The 19,736-nt window shown below is 46.8% G+C and overlaps 1 protein-coding gene across 3 annotated transcripts in view; it reads right to left on the reverse strand.

The window, feature by feature from the left end:
* The window catches only part of Sash1 (SAM and SH3 domain containing 1), a 298,706-nt gene that overhangs the window by 75,792 nt on the left and 203,178 nt on the right, over nt 1–19,736 (reverse strand). For all 3 annotated transcript variants that reach the window (XM_087575848.1, XM_087575846.1, NM_001427579.1), the window contains 2 exon segments: nt 16,337–16,387; nt 16,167–16,216 (listed from right to left, as the gene is read on the reverse strand). In XM_087575848.1, the coding sequence (XP_087431974.1) occupies nt 16,167–16,216; nt 16,337–16,387 (101 nt within the window).

Consider the following 19,736-nt stretch of genomic DNA (forward strand, 5'->3'; position numbering starts at 1 on the left):
CTTAGAGGATGGTGTAGCAGAGAGGAAGTAACTCCAGCTCAACCAGTCTTGGAATACTGCCCTACAGGGTCCTGGCTATAGGAGAATGTGCAGCTATTTGTCCAGACCTGAGGTTATATTCGTAACAGACACAGTTGGCTAGTGGATTAAAAAACCAAAAGAGAGTCAGGTCTGGTAGTCCACACTATGTCACCTGGGTACTTGGGAAGGTCTCGAATTGTAGCCTTAGCTACATGGCAGTAAGACTCTGTCCAAACACAAAACAACCAAACACAATGAAAAGACAACAGGAGACACACTGTCACAAAGCACTGGTCTGGGTGTTGGTCTATATAACTCATCGTCTTTCAGACCCACCGGGACCATGAAGAGAGCAATGCTCTAGGACACAGGTGAAGGTACCACGGCCCAGGGTGCTTGTTTAAGGGACTTACCCAAGGCCATGTAACTGGTACAGTAATCCCTCATACATGTGGTTTTTGCTTTCCACAGTTTCAGTTACCCACGGGCAAATATGGTTCAAAACATTGCTATTTTTTGAATAATCTTACAAACGCACACTTTAGAAAACTGAAATAATTTCTGGACAGGGGACTTGGGTCAGCAATAAAGCACTCTCCCTATAAATAATAGACAAAAAATATTGTAACGTAGTGTGTCAAAAGGGAGACAGCTGTCAATCGTTAAGTTTAGCTAGGAGCTAAATTCAGCTCATCAAATATCTAGCCTAGTATTTTTTTTTTTTAAAAAAGCTGGGCTGCATGAACGAAAAGGTCACTTCATCATCATCTTCACCACTATCTTCAAAGTGCTGGGTCCGATACTGTGAGCTCATAGTGTTATCGATGAGCATGTGATTCAGGTTTGTAGATCAGCCTCTAGAGCCTGAAACCCCATATCGAACTTTGGCTTAAACACACACACACACACACACACACACACACACACACACACACACACACACCACCATCATCATCATCACCACCACCACCAACACCACCACCACCACCACCACCAACACAAACATCATCATCACCACCACCAACACCACCACCACCACCATCACCACCACCACCAACACCAACATCATCATCACCACCACCATCATCATCATCACCATCATCACCACCACCACCACCACCACCACCATGTTTGTGGTATACATATATCTGCATGCCTATATTTCCGGCATGAGCATGCAGGAACAATGTAAAGCCAGAAGAGGGCTACAGATGCCCTGGAGCTGGAGTTGTGAACTACCTGGTGTCACTACTGAAGTAACTGCTAAGCCTTCACCCCAGTCTCAAACTCTGGCTTCTGATGGCTCCCCAACCGGCACACAAACAAAGGGGGAGAAAGCCGTGAAGACCCTTGAATATCTTGTTCACTCTCTTTACTGCACCTAGTCAATCTCGTTGCCTTCATTTTACAGCTCCCCTGTGTACTTTGACTTTTATTTAGGTTTTTATATCTTTGGAATTATTAGGTTTGCCTAGAGCAAAATAAAAAGAAATTAAACAAAACGGGGTTGGGGGGTCCTTCTCTCCTCAAAAATCTGCTTTTCACAAACTAAAGGGGAATATAAATAGTCTTATATGAGCTTAAACAGTCAAAGAAGGAGAAGAGGGAGGAGGAGGAGGGGGAGGAGGAGGGAGGAGGAGAAGGAGAAGAAGAAATAATAATAATAATAATAATAATAATAATAATAATAATAATAATAATAGCCTGGGTGTGTAGCTTAGAGGCAAAGCATTGCCCAGTGCACTGAAGGCTGTGTGATGCCCACAATGCAAAATCCAAACGAAACAAAAGGAACAAGGAAAAACCGTTCTGCCTGACAGTTAAATATAGTTGCTATTCATTTCACGTATGCCACAAAATTATTGTTTTCCCCTCTAATTCTGCTTGAGGAGTTTTCTGAGTATGTGTAACAAATATGTTGTCCAAAAAAAAAAAAAAAAAAAAAAAAGAGTTTCCAGGCAAGGAAGTCTGGGATGGAGCTTGGCTGAACACACAGGGAGGCCACCTCTGCCCTCTGCCCTCCGCACTGGAGACCAAGTGGCCATCAGACAGGCAAGGCCTGGAGAACCTGTGTGCAAATGTTCTGCCACTTACTTTGCGCACGGGAACACTGGGTAATGGATCCCAGGTGAAGGGAGCTGGGATTCCACACAGCTATTATACCCTACTGAGAAAACAAACCCCAAGAGGCAGTCTTTACCAGGTTTGGCTTCAGGGTGGGGAGGAGAGAGGATGAGAGGAAGAAAAAGAGACTCCATTCAATTATCTCCTCCTGGCGTTTCCATGGTAATGGCTCCGGAAGCGGGTCAGAACTTTCTCAGTGGAAACAAACAGCAGCTCCCATTCACCAGCACCCAAGCCTGCTGGCCACACTGGCTGCTGGTGCGGGCGCCCCAGGCAGGGACAGTGGGTTGAGGAGCCTTTCTTCTGTCACCTGCTCCCCAGCTCCCCTGCTCCCGGGGACAGGAGGGGGGCTGGTGGGACTGCCTCTGCTCTGCCGGTCAAAGCCAGAGAACTCTGGGTATGAAGGACCCTTCCTCTCCTTGCTAGAAGCCCTCCTGGACACCACTGTGGGAGCCTCCTGCCTGCCCCACTTCGAGCCGGCAGCACAAAGTGGTGACCTGAATCTGGGTCCCTTCCATGGTGACCGCTGGCAGAGCCACTTGGGCTTCCTTTTCTCCCCGGGACACTTTACATTCTTTGACACAGGCAGGTGATGATGCGTCGTCTGTGAGAATATTCTAAGCACGACGGAAATGAGACCCTCGGCTTTCCTGTCCCATCGTATCTCATCTCTAGTCACACCCTCGAGTCCTCCTGCGCGAACGCCCACGCCCTCCGTGCAGTCCCCACCCTCCCTCTCCTTATCCACGGGCTGCTTTACCCTTGCCTTTGGACGGCTTCGCATCCCACCTGCTTCGCAGCGCGCGGTTTTATCCAAAGACAGCGCATCGGCACCTGCTAGAGGAGACCCGGATGCCAGAAGGCTCTGCCAGGCTCATCATGAACACAGGACCTCCCGGCACCAGATGACTGGCCCCTAAATCCCACCTGCGTTTGAGACAGAGCCCTCACATCTGGCTGATGATGAGACTCTGGTTTGGGTAGCATTTCATAAAACCCAGATGACTGCCTAGCACTACTTCACTGGGACACCCTGGTCGGTCTCCAAGGTTTCACAACTGCAGCCTACTCCCTCAGGCCTGCGGGTTGTTCTTTCTACCACGTCAGAAGTTTTCTGGGTGTGGATATGGGTGGAAGAATGGTGTCAATCAGAGACAGACAGGATAGTGAGAGCTGGGTCCTTTTCATCCCTCCCTCGCCCCATCCTTTTACCCCAATATCTGAGTGGGATGAGAAGAATTTCAGTTAAGAGTAGAACGCTGATCAACCCAAACACAAGTGACCGGGCCATTCCTAATAGTGTACCATCTGTCAGGTTCCATCCAGACAAGGCTGTATATCCCCAGCTCAGGTGTTAAAGACCTAACAACAGAATGAGCCCGTGGGTTAAAACGTTAATTTGCAAGCATGGTTAAGCCGCTCCACCACCCCACACCCCACACCCCCTCCAGGTTTCAGATTTCCAGGTTTCCTACCACTGACTCAGGCTACACAGAAGCCATGGGACATCCGCCTCTCACCAATAATGGTTCTTCCTACACTTTGGGACTCCTGTGTTACCTTCTGAAGGCCCACCCAGAGCCAGGCGAGAGCTACATACCATTTCACCATGCCACTTCTCCAAGCAGTCTTGCTAGTCCTATGCTGGGCTTGGAATTCACCTTCTCTCTGTTCTGCTGAGAAACCCTGCGGGAACTTTTCAGCTCCCTCCTTAGGAGCCTGTACTGGATGTGGGATATGCCAGCATAGCTCAGCTGCATCACAGCTTCTAGAATTCTCTTCCCTGCATGAATTCCAGTGTGGGCCACGATGGCACTTTCTGCGGGGTGCGGACAGAAGAGGTGGAGGTAGCCACTTTCTCTCTGCCCTTCACGGTCAGCACAGGCATGAAGACCAGCCGTAGCTAGCAGGTGTCGTCGCTGTTCCCTTGGGATTTGGATAGCATGGGACAGCAACTGGTCTGTGCCACTCATATCCCTGTTGACTCACGGACTCAAGGCATGTTGACAGGGGTGGGGGTGGGGAAAGATATCAAAAACTCCTGCGATCGGTTGGTCCTCTTCGAGGACGGATTTAAAGTTTCACTTGGGGATGCTGAGAGATGCCATGGACTCCCATCTGTTCTGGCTTGGCTGGCTGCAGTCTGTCTTGCTTCTTCTCCCACTCTACATGCAACCTTTTTTGGGAACCACATTACTGCTCAGCTGAATGCAAGCTATGCCATGGGATAGTGGAGAAGCCTCCCTCAGATTGTGGAACCAGCCCCTACTAACGCATGAGGTCAAATCCCAGAAGAACATAGCTTGGGCGTGCTGCCTCGGTGAAGCCCTACGTCATACAGCCCTTTAATACCCATCCTCCAAAGCCCCCTATCCTTCCTGCCCTTTTCCACGATGCTTTTCATGCTGCCTCTCATCATCTGTTTCTATCTTCCTACAACCAGGATCTGGCAGGTTTGTGCATAAGCCAGAAATGTGGTAAGTGCTTACTAAATCTTATAGCTGCCTAGTCCACCATGGGTCTTTCCGAGGAATATTACTCTTTCAAACTCCAAGTGGTAAGGCCTTGCTGCCTACAGCCAAACGAACCTGGATAGGGAATTCTGATCTTCCTAGGCCAAGCCTCGTGGTCTTAGCACTCACTTAACCTTTCTGTACCTTGGTTTCCTAAACTATAAAATCCCATCCACATTATTGATTTGTTAGCAGGATTAAAAAGACATACAGGGTGAAGGTGGGGGCTGGAGAGATGGCTCAGCAGTTAAGAGCACTTACTGCTCTTGTAGAGGACCTGGGTTTGGTAATGGCTCACGACCACCTGTAACTCTAATTCTAGGGGATCCTATGCCTTTCTCTAGCCTCCACAGGCACCAGAAAAGCATGCTGTGTGCTTACATGCATACAGACAAAACACTCTTGCACATAAAATAAAAAATAAGTAAATCTAAAAAAGAAAACAGATACCCAGGGATTGCTTGGTAAATTCTAGTCGAGTCCCCTCTTATTCTGCCTGCATGTAAATGTGAAATGTTTTCCCTTCCTTCAGCACTGACCCAATAGTCTCTTCACTTCTCAGGAGAGACAGCAGCCACCTCTATGTGTTAAACATCCTTGGCTGCAGTGCCCGTCCCCCTCAATGGCAGCAGTCTGCCACCTCGCAGGAAGCAACCCAGGCACGTGGCCTCCAGCTGGGCTTGGGCCAGCTGAGCTCACTGATCAGAGGGAATGGAGAGCAACAGCCCTCTCCGTCAGGAACAGCTGACTCGGGGAACAGTACAGCTGCTGTCCATCCCCCAGCCCCTGCACTCAGGAATGTTGAGCCCCTCAAATATGCCACGCAATGGTGTGCACATGTGTGGACACCAACACACCAAATGCACAAACCCAGAGTTCAGCACACTGAGCCACACGGGCTCCGGGAAAATGGCTGTTGTGTCTTAGCTTCTCCCTCCCAACTTGGTGAAATTGGAAAGGAGACTAAAAGTCATGTGGAACAATGAAATTTTAAGTAGTGGTGGCCACTCACTTGGTTCTGTGCGTATGGCCCCATCCATGAGGCTAAGGACAGAGCCCCTGACAGACCTCTGCTGGGAGGGGCACAGCCCCTTAAGGTGAGAGGACAAGCTAGGTGCTGTGCTGGGCGTGTAAAGCTTAGAAAATTCAAATCCACTGTTTCTGATTGCAAGGCTGGCAGAGTTTAAGTTTAGGTGTACATTCAGTTGGGCTCTGAAACTCACACCAACAACAACACAGGCAAACCCCAGGCAACCCCAACATCGCTGAGGTCAGCAAATGGAAGGCACTTGAGATAGGGGAGCCTCCGGAGGCCTCTCAACCCAGCAAGGTAGATGTGTACAAGGGAGAGCCCAGAGCGGTGAGCTATCCTGGATGAATCACAGAGGAGCGAGCCTTCCCTCAAACTCCTGGACAGGACCTTGCCCTGAGCCCTGGGCCTTTCAAGTAGATGGTAATTAACAAACCTATTAAGGCAAAAGAACAAATAGTGCATACGCTAATACATGGCTTTTGGTCCAGCACACTCATCTCCTGAGCTGATTATAGGAGGGCAGAATCACGATAGCCTGTCCTGGTTCTCTGTGGTGCTATGCTGACCAACTTCCCAGGACAGAGAGCCTGCCGAGAGGCCAGCCTATCTCAAACAGGCAGGATTAACTGATTAACCTGTACAAGGGCACACCCCACATGACTTCCTCACTTCCTCACACAGAGGCAGACCCAGGTCTGGAGCATGGAAGCCTGTGCCCTCATGGGAACACTGGTGGCCCATCCCACCCCACATCCCTGTCACAAACAGGATGTAGAGACAGGATGCATTAGTCTCAGCTCCAGAGGACACGGCTTGGCCTGGATTTCCTAGCTATCTCGGGTCCTGATTTGTTCTTTTTAGTGAATCCTTTCTACTTTCAAGGATGAATGACACATGAACTCCCACATCCAGGAATGAGTTCTAGGGCTGGACCCTGGTCATGTTGGAGCCAGGTCTACATGACACCAGATGACAGACCCTGTCCTCGGAGCCCCAACCCCCTCCTAGAGCCACGCCCACAAACATGCCTGTGGAGACATACTGTACTACAAGGGGAATGGTTTCTTACATGTTCTGAAAGAGTCAGATGCAAAGTTAACCAGAATCAGAAAGCAAGGGTCTATTCTTAATGTTGCACTATCAATATAATAAATTCTCTTTCAAAAGTACATTTTCTTTCTGTTCATGTGACACTTCTACAAATATATTAAATATATCTACAAATATATATGAATTTATACATCTACAAATATATATGTATTTACACATCTACATATATATGTATTTACACATCTACAAATATATATATGTATTTACACATCTACAAATATATATATATTTACATGCCTACAAATATATATATGTATGTATTTACACATCTACAAATACATGAACGGCTGCTTTAATTAGCACTGTCACAGCTAATGGGCATGAAGTGTCTTCTGGGGCTTTGGAAACGGTGTAAGATTGGTGACTACACTAAGGACAACAATTAGCTGTGAATACATGATGCACTATTTTCCTTTCTGTGGATATGCTGTACAGTATGTGTACCGTACCTTCACCAAGCTGACGAAGACAGGAACACGTCTGTGCACACAGAGACCTGCACACGGACAGCCAGAGTAGCATTCTTCACAGAAACCAAAAGTAAAAACTATACAAGGGGATATCAGTCAGTCATGGACACACAGAACGCCGTACAGGCATACGTACGGGCATAAAGTACAGGGCAAGCAGTAAAACTGTTGAAAAAACAGTAGGTTAAGTGACAGGAAGTCAGCTACATACTACTGTGGTGATGTCTGCAAACCTCCGAACATACTAGAAACAGTTGAACCTCACCCTTATTTGCCTGTGTGCAGAGCCAGCCATGGAACCCAGGGCCACACAGGAGTGTTCTACATTCCCTAACTGCTGTCCTTTTAATGGAAGGAATGCATGGCATATGAATTACAGCCCAATAAAAGAATTACCAAAGAGGAAATAAAAGCACTTCACCAACCAAATAGCTTCTTTGGGGAGTTAAAAGAATTGAGTAAGTATGGCGTTTTACATGACGTTTCTAGATGCCGTACCTTTATGTGATGTTTCTGCTTGAAGATGAAGAAAATGAGTGGAGGCCTGAAGAGTAAAGGAATCAGGCGGAGAATGAGGGGACACAGTCCTTAGAAACAGATGGGAGGATGGCGAAAGCTGGGATTCTCTCCGCTAAATTGTTTTTTATTTGTTTTAAAGACTTACTTATTTATTATAAATCAGTACACTGTAGCTATCTTCAGACACACCAGAAGAGGGCATCAGATCCCATTACAGAGGCTTGTGAGCCACCAAGTGGTTGCTGGGATTTGAACCCAGGACCTCTGGAAGAGCAGTCAGTGCTCTTTACCACAGAGTCACCTCTCCGGCCCCACTAAATTGGTTGTTAAGGTGACATTTTAGTAATTTTAGTAACTGCAGGCAGAAAGCGTGTCAATAAGCTACCTTCGGACACTGATACGTGCTAGGTAACACAGACCAAGAGGGGTCTTCTACACGGTAATTTCATGCCTGAGAACAATCCATTGTCATCCTCCTATCAGAGACCCAAGTCATGCAATGAGCTTGTATACAAGTATCAAACGGGGCTCTAACTCCGAGCCCCAAGAAGATCCCAAGGAGAAAGCCTTAGAGCTCCTGCCAGGATGGCTCATGGAAGGTTCAAGAACATAATCACCAGAGCCATGGGCAAGGGCATGAACCTGAGGCATATTAGACACATAATAGCAATAGATAAGATTACAGAGCACTTACTGTGTGTGTTAGATAGCTTACTAAGTGAGGTAATTACTATAATTACATCCCATTTAGTCAAGGAACCAGCCCTGGGATTGCAGAACTGGTGCCTGAATCCAAACTCCAAGCCTGGAGCCAGACAGGCCATCCCTACCTGATGACCAAAGGGACACCGAGACTGGACCAGCATGCTTGGGTCCAGCTCTGGTACCTTAGGCAAGCGAACTACTCTAAAAAAAAGTGGTATCTCCTTCAAAGATCTCATGAACCATGAAGTGACAAGAGGCAGTAAAATGACTAGTGTAGAAATAACCCAGAAAGACCTTACAGGGTAGGCAAACTCACAGTTGAATTCTTGAGCATGGACGGATCTCGCTCAGGTAAAATCGTGTGTTCCAACATGTTACTCCTGGCTAGCGGTGTTATGTTGACAGGTTATGGAACCTCTGAGACAAAAAGCATGGCTGCAGACAGACTTTCGAGGCTTCAGTCTGACCCCCCCTAGTCCCAGCTCGAGCACTCTGGTTCCTGTTCAGTTATCAGGATGTGGCTGCAGCCTCCTATTTTTGCTGCCAGGGCTAGAAGCTGACACTGTCGCTGTGCTTTCCACACTGGGACGGCCCGAATCCCCTGAATCCTATGCCAAAATAAATTCCTCGTCAAACTGTTCCCGTCAGCTCGTTGGTCACAGTAACGCAAAGGTATCTCACACAGGAGAACACCCCCACGGGGACAGGGAGCAAGTTCAGAGGCTAAGCACACCACACGACAGGGCCAGCCTGACCGACCTGCCCGGCGAGCAGGTGGCAGGGCATGAGGTGACTGAGTGGGTGGAAAACAGAATGTGGAATACTGGGCTCAAAGAGAAGGAGAGAAGCTGAGTCAGAAGTGTAGGGGGCTAAGGGGGCAGTCAGACATTGAGCAAGAACTCAGGCAGGCGCTGCTTCCCTGAAGACAGAAAGAAGAAGAAAGGCCAAAGAGGTAGACAGCTTCCTGAGCATGCAGGGGGTGGGGGTGGAGGGTGAAGGGAAGACAGGGTTAACTAGGTGGATGACAGGAAGTTGACACATTAGGAAAAGTCCTCAGCTACCAGACGAGGAAGGAAAGCCATGCTGAACGTCACGCATTCGTGAACAGGGTGTTCATCGATCACCAGGCGTATCCCAACCCCTGCTGGAGCACAGAACCTGCTCTGCTGCCCCTGGCCCCCTTTATTTATCTGCCTTTCCCATCCCCCTATATATCTGGACTTTTTCTGGCCATAAAACAGTTCAAGTGTAGTCACGGGGATGGAAAAAAAGGTGAAACTAAATCAGCGAATGTTCAACTCAGGCGAAAGACTTAGCAAGGAGCAAGTTATAAATTTCGGCCAACGGTGAAGCTTTGCGATTTATTCTAGTAGACTCTCTTGCCTCGGTGGATAAATAAATGACTGAGGCCCAGCTCAGCTCTCAGTGAGAGTCGACCTGGCACCTGTGTCCAAGAGCGGCAGAACGTAGGTTTTTAACGACGTTTTATCTGATGCAAACGGGCCCATCTAGCTCCATCTTTCTTACCTTTCTTGTGACCAAACACCTTGGCAAGAGAATCAAGGAAAGAAGAAAAGATTTATTTTGGCTCAAGGTTCAAGATCCAGTTCATGGTGGGAAAAGCATTAAAGCAGGAGCTTGAACTGGCTAGGCATGTGTCCTAGGCTAGGAGGAGGGAGGGATGAATGCTGGTACCCACCTGGGTATTCAAATTGGGATCCCAGCCCCTAGGACAGTGCCACCTGCAATGTGTCTTCCCCACTGTTAAACCTTTCCAAAGCACCCTTATAGAAGCTCCGCCCCCAGGGGTGTTTCCATGGTGACCTGCATCCAGTCAAATTGACAACAACTGAGGATTTACCATCACAACCTCTGATCTCTGACCTCTGGATTTGCAGGAGTCAAACGACTGTAAGACAGTTTGGAATCAGAGTGCTGTGGGCTCAAGCTCAGCCATTTTCATTTGGGATCAAATCTGGGTTCTTACGCTGGGTGGCTGTGTGGCATTGAGCAATGTCATGGCCTCTCTGTCCTTCCCTTTCTGTGTCTGTAAATGTAAGGGCCGGTCATGGAGAGAGCATCACGGGAAAGAGACGGTAGGTACTGAATATGTATGGAATGTCCAGAACCATCCTGGGAAATAATAAACCCGAAAGCACAGGTTCTTACAGTTCCTTTCCGACTTGCAGTCCTGACATTACCTGGAAATGAGGCACCTGGCTCTCGCCTTCAGATCAGTCTCATCCACGTACAGAGAGCACAAATGAAGTATTAGCTTCTGCAGAAGCGACTAATTTCCCAGCCCAGGACAACTCTCTCGCTTAAGAATAATACTTTGCGGGGTTGGGGATTTGGCTCAGTGGTAGAGCGCTTACCTAGGAAGCGCAAGGTCCTGGGTTCGGTCCCCAGCCCCGAAAAAAAAAAAAAAAAAAAAAAGAGAGAAGAAAAAAAAAACATTCTCACAATTATTTGGGCTGGAGAGATGGCTCAGTGGTTAAGAGCACCGACTGCTCTTCCAGAGGTCCTGAGTTCAAATCCCAGAAACCACATGGTGGCTCACAACCATCTGTAATGGGATTTGATGCCCTCTTCTGGTGTGTCTGAAGACAGCTACAGTGTACTTATATATAATGAATAAATAAATTAAAAAAAAAGAATAATACTTTGCTCAGGACAAAAAAAAAATGTGTTTGGCTATCGTTCGGCTATCAAAGCTTTCTTGCGATCCAGCAATGGGATAGCCTAATTCCTTTCATTTGTTTACCTTTTATTTCGGGGGAGATGTTTATTTTGGCTCCGGGTTTCAGAGGGTCTCAGTGGTGTGGTAGGATTCACGGCTTCCGTGACAGCTGAAGCACGTCGTGGGGGTCCTCACAGGAGGTTCTCAGAGCACAGCACACTCAGTCTACCTGCTGCCAAAGCCAGCTGTGCCAAAGCCAGTGCCTCGGTCACCCAAGTCTTTGCTTTAAGCTATGAAACATGATTTTTCCCGTCTGTTATTCTCTCTCCCTTCCAATGTGAGCTATCTGTTGCTATATCTTAACACCCAGAAGACTGCCTGCCCTCCATGCCAAGTCGGTGCTGGTAAAGAGCTGCTGAATGAGGAAACAGAGTAGAGACAGGGATGGTGTGGGGAGAGGCTTCTGAGCAAACTTTCTGAAAGGCCTGCTTTGCCACCCCCTCCCCCGCTTTACTCCTTGTTGTGGCGACCCCGCTTTGAGGTTGTGATGATGCTCTCCCACCGGTGATTCCCCTTAAAAAACGAAAGAAACAGAACAAAAGGAAACAAGAAGTACAGCCTGGGTTCCTGAAGGACTTAAGTCACAGAACCAGTCCTAAGTCTATCAACAGGAACGACGACAACGTGTAAAAAAAAAAAAAAAAAAAAAAGATCTATTGAAATTGGACATATGTCAGTATGTGTCAGGCTTCCTGACGGTCATAGTTAGCCTAGTTCCTCATAGATAGAAAAATACATCCTAGCCAAGGAAAATAAAAGGAAAGAAAGTCTTCGCTCCTTAGCAGTCTTTAAGAATAGCTGCCAACAAGAAACTCAGCTCAGGATCATTCACCCATCAAGGTAACAGACACGGATCCAAGATTGGGGCCATGAAGTGTGTACTTTATCTCATCAATAGGTAAGTCGGACAGTCATAAAAACTAAGGGCTCAAATGAAAGCTTCCGTGTTCCCTTAACCGCCTTCTCAGTAAAAGTACATGGCAGGAGAGAAGGAGGATGTGGCTGGCCACGTAGCTCAGCCACAGATCTGCTGTAGCACATGTCACAGGAAGTCTCCTGTCTAATCCCCGGTGCCAAGAGCAAAACAAAAACCATCTCGATGAAAACCAGGATGAATGAGGGCATTTGTCGAGGAAGTGATGGGGTGGGAGAAGCCAGTCTCTCTTCCCATTGACCTACCTCCCTGTCTGTCTTTCTCTTTGAATCTCTGTTGGGCAGGCCAAGCAGCCTAGTATCCAGAAGCTTATAGCCAAACCGGGCAGGACCATCCTCCTCATTCCCGTCCTCTCCATGACAGACACACCACACCTCCCTCCCTTGATCCAAGCTCACTTCCTGGAACTCAAGACTTCAAACCCTCTTAAGTGAAAAGCAACCCTAGAAAAAGTACTGGTTTTTTTTTCCCCCTTTCATTTGTTTGTTTTGTTTTGTTTAAGAAACAGACCTTACATCATTAGCCAGGTCAGATCCCTGTCTTAGCAAAGGTTTTACCTCAGGCAGCAGGGAGGGAGCTCTGGTCCCCAAGACACTAGAGGACACTGGATGCAGGAGGTAGAAGGCTGTTGTAGTCTGGAAGTGGCCCTGAGCCACTCTTTTTGTTACGTTTGGAATAAAAAGCAGAAAACATTTCTACCCGTAAAGCAACTCTCTGAGTCAGAGAAGTGTTTTAGTTGGCACATACTCAAAGGACACTAACCAGACACAACCAACTGGTTCACCAGGCCATCTTCCACAGTCTCAGTGAGCAACTAAGTGCCAAGATGCCAGGCAAGCCTTCGGGTGGGAGGAATCGGGGAATTTTCCAGTTGAGCATTCCTGCACTTTAAAGCCCAATGAGTAACTTTTCAAAGTAAACCGTGCATTAAACCTGTCCTAACTATAGCTAACTTAGACATTTCAGACTGATAGCTCATCTTTCAAGACAAGACAAAACCTGGAGCCTCTTAAAAGCATTTTAATCTCAAAATAATTATCAACTAATCAGTGTTTTCTACTTTACAGTCATTGTGTTAAAAATTGACTCAGGAAGAACTGCTGAATCGAAGAGCCTGGTAAAAGTTTGACGAGGGATGAGTTGGGCTGGAGTCTCAGATATTCTCTCCCCATAGAGTGTTTCAAAGGGGAGAAAAGAAAAATGGCATGATTTCCCAGAAGAAGCCTGACAGTGACAGTTACCATGGTAAGCAAATCATCAGAATTCATCACCACCAATCATGAGATTAGCAGGCGTCATGAGCCTCTTGACGTAATGCACTGTGCAGAAAAGAAACAAGAAAGACCCAACATGAGACAAATAGCCCATTCCGTTAAAAAAAAAAATGGCAAGAGGCTAAGAATGCCTTTTCAGACAATGCTTGAAAATGCCACATGTAATTTTTTTAAGTGCTAGATTAAAAAATAAACAAACAAACAAAAACGCTATATGAGGCAGTACTGGGACAAGGAGAGAGAGCTGCAAGTCAGGAGAACTCGCTGTAAAGTCTTCTTCTTGGTAAATCCCGTGTGGTTCTGTCACAAGAGTGTCTTTGTCCTTAAGAAACGCCGAAGGAGGGGTTGGGGATTTAGCTCAGCGGTAGAGCGCTTGCCTAGCGAGCGCAAGGCCCTGGGTTCGGTCCCCAGCTCCGGAAAAAAAGAAAAAAAAAAAAAGAAACGCCGAAGGACTCAAGGGTTTCAGTTATGATGTGTGTCACTCTCCAATAGCTCAGTAACTGTCTGTGTGTCTATGTGTGTGTGTGTGTGTGTGTGTCTGAGTGTGTGAGTGTGTGTGTGTGCATGTGTATGTCTGTGTCTGTGTACGTGTGTGTATGTGTATATGTGTGTGTGAGTGTGTGTGTCTGTGTGCATGTGTGAGTGTGTCTGTGTGTGTGTGTGCATGTGTGTGCATGTGTGTACGTGTGTGTGTCTGTGTCTGTATGAGTGTCTGTGTGTGTATGTGTGTATGTGCGTGTGTATGTGTCTGTGTGCGTGTGTGAGTGTCTGTGTGTGTGCGTGAGTGTATGTGTGCATGTGTGTATATGTATGTGTGTCTGTGTGTGAGTGTGTGCACGTGTATGCGTGTGTGTGTCTGTGTATGTGTGTGTGTCTGTGTGCGTGTGTGTCTGTGTATGTGTGTGAGTGTGTGTCTGTGCATGTGTGTATGTGTGTGTGTGTGAGAGAGAGAGAAAGAGAGAGGGAGAAAGAGAGAGACAGAGAGAGAGGGGGAGAGAGAGAGACAGACAGAGACAGAAAGAAAGACAGAGAGACAGAGAGACAGAGGAAACAGAGAAACAAAGAGCACACACATGTCAGCAAATGCCGACTCTGAAACGACTTTGTTTTGAAGTTAAAAAGGAATGCTGTAACTTTCAAGAAACATTACTAGAGAAATGAGTAAGATATTTTTAAAAAATTTCAAACTGTTTAGAAATACTTAAACCCGAACCGATTAAAAGAACAGAAGCAAAAGGGGCTGAACTACACAGACGGGGAGATGGGGTCCAGGGGAGACGTTGTAAACAGTGTGTGTGTGGTGCAGACTTCTTGCTGACCTCAGGAGTCCGTCTGTCTCTCCCTTGGCCACAGGAGACATACCATGTTTTGAAGGAAAGGATCCTAACAGGGGAACATGACTCCTCACCACTGAGGGAAAGAAATACCCAGCTTAACCAAGCCTAATCCATACTGTGTGAGTCACTTCCCCCTAGGAAGGAAGAGCATTTCTTCTTTCCTGAAGGTCTTTCTCAGAGGCTCTGAAAGAGCACGTGAGCCCTCTGCCTACCTCATACCCGAGTGATACAGTAGGCCAAGGGAACCCACAGCCCCGGTTCCCAATGCTCTCCCGGTACCTCACTACCTCCAAGTTCAAAGTCACCATGCGCATACACCCTAGGCCCACTTCAGCCTGGACGTGACTAGCATCGCAGTGAGATACAAGTCAACTTCAAACAGGAGATGCTTACATACTTACACAGTGTGTGCTTACGGCCTCTGACCTCTGCTTTCTGTTAGCTCTTTGGTTTCCATGGTATTAGTCTTTAGTCTTGCCCCCAAGCCTACTCAGCCCCTTAGGTTCAGAACTGCAGCATTCTGGTAAAGTGGCATTCACTCCTAGACGCTGGCCCTGCCAGCAGCACACACGTGGCCGGATTAGGCAGAGGGAGGCTGGAAAACACACACACACGCTTGCCCTGCATGTGCTTCTCATTCCTAAAATACTTCATTCCTAAACCACTGCTCTGCCTCCCTTGGCACAGAACAGGACAAGTGGCTCTGGGCCAGAGGAAGTGTCTGCTTAGAGATGTGGACTTTCTTTAAATTTCTTTCCTTCAGTGCAATCGCACGCAGAACATTCTAGCATGATGATACCAGAGTAAAACAGAAAAGGGAAAGCCTGTACCTAAAGAGGCTTTTAAGTTGTCCAAAAGAAACGCCGAAAATATAAAGCACAGCGTTATCTTGTATGACAGCAGAAATTACAGAGTCTAAGTTAGGACAAGAAAACAAAAAAAAAAAAAATTCCTTTAACAGAACAGGTTCATGGGCACGCATCGGCTTCTTACACATACATCACGTGTTTGTTTTGGGACCGCATACCTAAAATGAGGTGCAGAGGTCTTTCAAATTCTACGGCTTTACTTAGAATTTATTTTGTTTCTTGTACCTGTTTCCTTCCTGCTTTTCATCCTCTATTAAAAGCTAAAGCCAAAGATGCAACCCTACCTCCATTGACTTACCTGCCCTTTCCTATAGTTCCAGGCATTTATTCGGGACTCCCTTGCGACTAGCTATGCAAAATTAATAACCCTCTTGAAAAGCCTCAGGCATCCCCAGCTGGACTGCGAAGTCCACCTTGGTAGATGTACCACACAGAGCATGTGGAAGAATATCACATTCAATTCCAGCCCTGAGGATATCCCAGAAGCTCAGTCTGGGGCAGGAGGAGAGCGACTTACTTTCTTTCCACTTCTGGTGTTGACACCGCGCTGCAGAAGCCTAGGGACTCCTAGAAGAGAGAAAAGGTTCTCGTGTCAGCATGGGAGAGCAGAGTCTGATTTCTACAGAATATCATCACTCAAGAGAAAAGGCAGAAGCAAAAGTAGATGGCGAACGTGGCCGTGCTTACTTCGATCTGGGACCGCAGCTGAAGTGACGTGGGGCTGGCGTCGGGTTTCTCCTAAAACAGAACAGATGCAACTTTAATGAGACTCCCAAACGTGGCACGCGCACACAAAGATAAATAGTTGGGTAAGAAGAGATGGGAGGATTTAGGAAACGCTCTGCTGTATAGAGGGAGGAGATGGCTGAGATAAATGGGTATTTCTGGAAAACCCAAAAATGCTTTTGATGGAAGCACGGGGCTCTTAGAACTGAACTGTTTACCAAATTCCACTGCTATCCTCCGCTCGCAATTTTTCTACACACAAGCACCATTGACTGAAGGGCACTGACAGCTACTGGTGAAATGAGAATCCGGACACACCAGACCATCACTGGGCATTGAATTTACTGCAGCTGTTGAAGTTGAGCTTATTTTTCAATAACAACAGAGTTCAGGCCTAATTATTTCATGTTTATTTGTCTATGTTTCTTGGGGGTGGAAGGGCAGCACAGGACAACGCACTGGTGGCCTAGCATACATATGGAGGTCAGAGGTCACCTTGGAAGGGTCAATCCATGCCTTTTACCATGAGGGCTCCAGGGATCAAACTCAGGTTGCCAGGTCTGGTAGCAAGTGCTGGGACAGTCATCTTGGCAACTAAGGTGATTTTTGAAATCCTAAATCTATTCAAAGGATCCAGTAATGTAAGGCTTGTTGTAAATAAGTGTTAGAAAGTCGAAAAACTAACTGGATATTGCTTCAGCCTTAAAAAAAAACAACAACAACCAAAAAAAAAAAAAAAAAAAAACCAATACCATATATTATAATACAAATGAACTTGCCTGCTTGAAAATTTATAAAAGCTATCAGCTTACAAGTTATGAATGATATAAAATGCATGATGCTGTGAGTTCATTGAGAAACATTAAATCACAAGAACAGAGGAATCAATTCCAGAGATAAAAACCATGTCCTATAACACCCTCGTTTTATATGAAAGGTTGTGTTTCCCTTGAAAACGCAACACAAAAGGGAGAGAGGCTTGAGTAGCATGGGACACACACAATTGGCTGAGACAAGCTCTGGTGGTTTACGCATGAAAGTTGGACTGAGGAAACATTTGGATGTGATTCTAGGGAAACGAGAGCCATCCGCACGGAACAGAGCCTCACACGGTTGTTTTCGTTTTGTTTTGTTTTGATTTGTTTTTAAGAGACTAATTCCAAATCAACACCAATGTAAATAAAGGTTCTTCTCCAAGGCAGGTCTACAAAAACACACACTTAGAACCTGTTTCTGGCAAAAACCAAACCAAACAAACAAAACACAGTTGAGTCTTCACCTGGGCCACACCTAGGCCACCGCTAACTGAAAATCTGTCTTCTCTGCCTTCACCGTGTACCTGTCTGTCCCCTTTACTTCAGTAGAAGACATAAAGCTAGGCCATGACCCTAAACCTTAGTCACCTTAGATTCCTAGAATAAATGAGGAGAATTACCCATAATGGAGTAAGGTAATCTATTACTCCACACCCTGGAGTAGGACTGTTCATCCTCAAGAGACCAGATCTATCCTCTTCAGCATGCACGAGACTCAGACATCTTCAGACCACTCTCGCAGAGCCAAAACCAGGGTCAAGAAGACCACGTTTTGACTAAGACTGCCCACCAATGCAGACCTCTCCAAAAGCACATGTCAGTACCCTGAAGACAGACTTGGTGTCACTGGATATTTTATCTGTTCTACCCAATGTGGTGACGCTGACTAAATTTTCTCTCTCTGCTTTTAAAGCTTACTCTTCAATTCGCTTATTAAGGTGAGCAGATGATATTGAGACTGCTGGGGCCAGGCTCTTGACCTAAAACTCCGGTTACTGTAAGAAGGTGTGTATGTGTGTGTGTGTGTGAGAGAGAGAGAGAGAGAGAGAGAGAGAGAGAGAGAGAGAGAGAGAGAGAGAGAGAGAGAGGGAGGAGGGAGAGAGAGAGAGAGAGAGAGAAAGAGAGAGAGAGAGGGAGGGGGAGGGGAGGGGTAGAATGTGTGTCTGTGCACCCACAAGCTATTAGAAAACATATTTGAATCTTTGATTTGTAAGCCTCTCCTCTCCGCCACTTCAGGGAGGCCAGTTAGGCAGACCTGCATTTGGAAACTATCTCTTGGAGGTCACTTACAAGATGGACTAGGCCAGTAGACAGCCCTCCCTTCTCCCACCTCTATCTTTCCCTCTTCCTAACATGGCCACTCAGAATAAATCTCCAGTGTGCTCATGACCATTTCCCCATCTCTGAAATTAGCATACTAGGGGATAAATGGCTGAGCCTAGTGTGTCAGAGTTGGCAGAACTCAGGTTATCAGGTTATGGTTACCCAAGGCTCTGATTATCATTCCCCAACTTTGTTTTCTGTGAGATGATGGGCACACAAGGCAGAAGCAGTCTAGAGTTTAAACTATCGAATGATTCCGACTTCTTCAACCATCTGACTGCATCAGCCTTGACCACGGTTCTATTCCTCAGGACTACGTTTTGACTTTAGGAGCTGTTTGGTTTGCCTCAAATGGCATCTGGGAAGCACACAGGTCATGGTCATGTGCACGGATGCGGTCTTCACGGGCTTCCGATTACTAAGTTCTTTATGGGTCATGAGTAACACAATCATAAAAGACCAGCAAAGGAACTTTGCTGAAGGAGAAAAGCAGCAGAGAAAGAGGACAATTCAGAGTAAAGCCACAGATGTGAGGATGTGGTGGGACTCAAGCCCAGACACAGGCCATCCCTATCAGTGTGCTTTCTCCTGGGGTGAAGGGGTGGGCTCTGGGAAGCCACTACTCAACACTGCATGTGGTGGGTGAAGCTGTACTGTATACTCTGAAACCAGGAGGAGGGTGGGTTGCATGCTATGTGGGCTGGCTTTGTTTTTTGCCAGAAAAAAAAAACGATGAATGTTCTAAGGAGACAACTGTGCACAAACAGACTGAATGAGGAAAAGACATCTTAAGGGACCGGCTGCTCACTCAATCCCTCAGCCCACACCCTTACTTATGACGCACCTTAGAACTTCACTGCCCTAAGGCCCTGCCAATGTGTGTGTGTGTGTGTGTGTGTGTGTGTGTGTGCATGTGTGTGCATGTGCATGCACGTATATGCATACACACATATATACACACATATACATCATATACATACACATGAGAGTACCACAGAGTATTTGTGGTGTCAAAGAATAACACTGGAGACCAGTACTCTCCTTGTACTGTAGGTTCCATGGATTGTACTCCGGGTGTCAGGCTCTAACTGGAACTACTTTAGCCTGAGACATCCTGTCAGCCCATCCTCCTGGCTTTTCTTCTTGCCATTCGCCTAGAGTATTTCTATTTCTGTAGCAAACCTGACACACATTTTTTTTTACAGGGCAGTGTTTCTAACGCG

This window comes from Rattus norvegicus, chromosome 1 (genome assembly GCF_021556685.1).
Source record: "Rattus norvegicus strain SHRSP/BbbUtx chromosome 1, alternate assembly SHRSP_T2T, whole genome shotgun sequence".
Classification (NCBI taxonomy): Eukaryota; Metazoa; Chordata; class Mammalia; order Rodentia; family Muridae; genus Rattus; species Rattus norvegicus.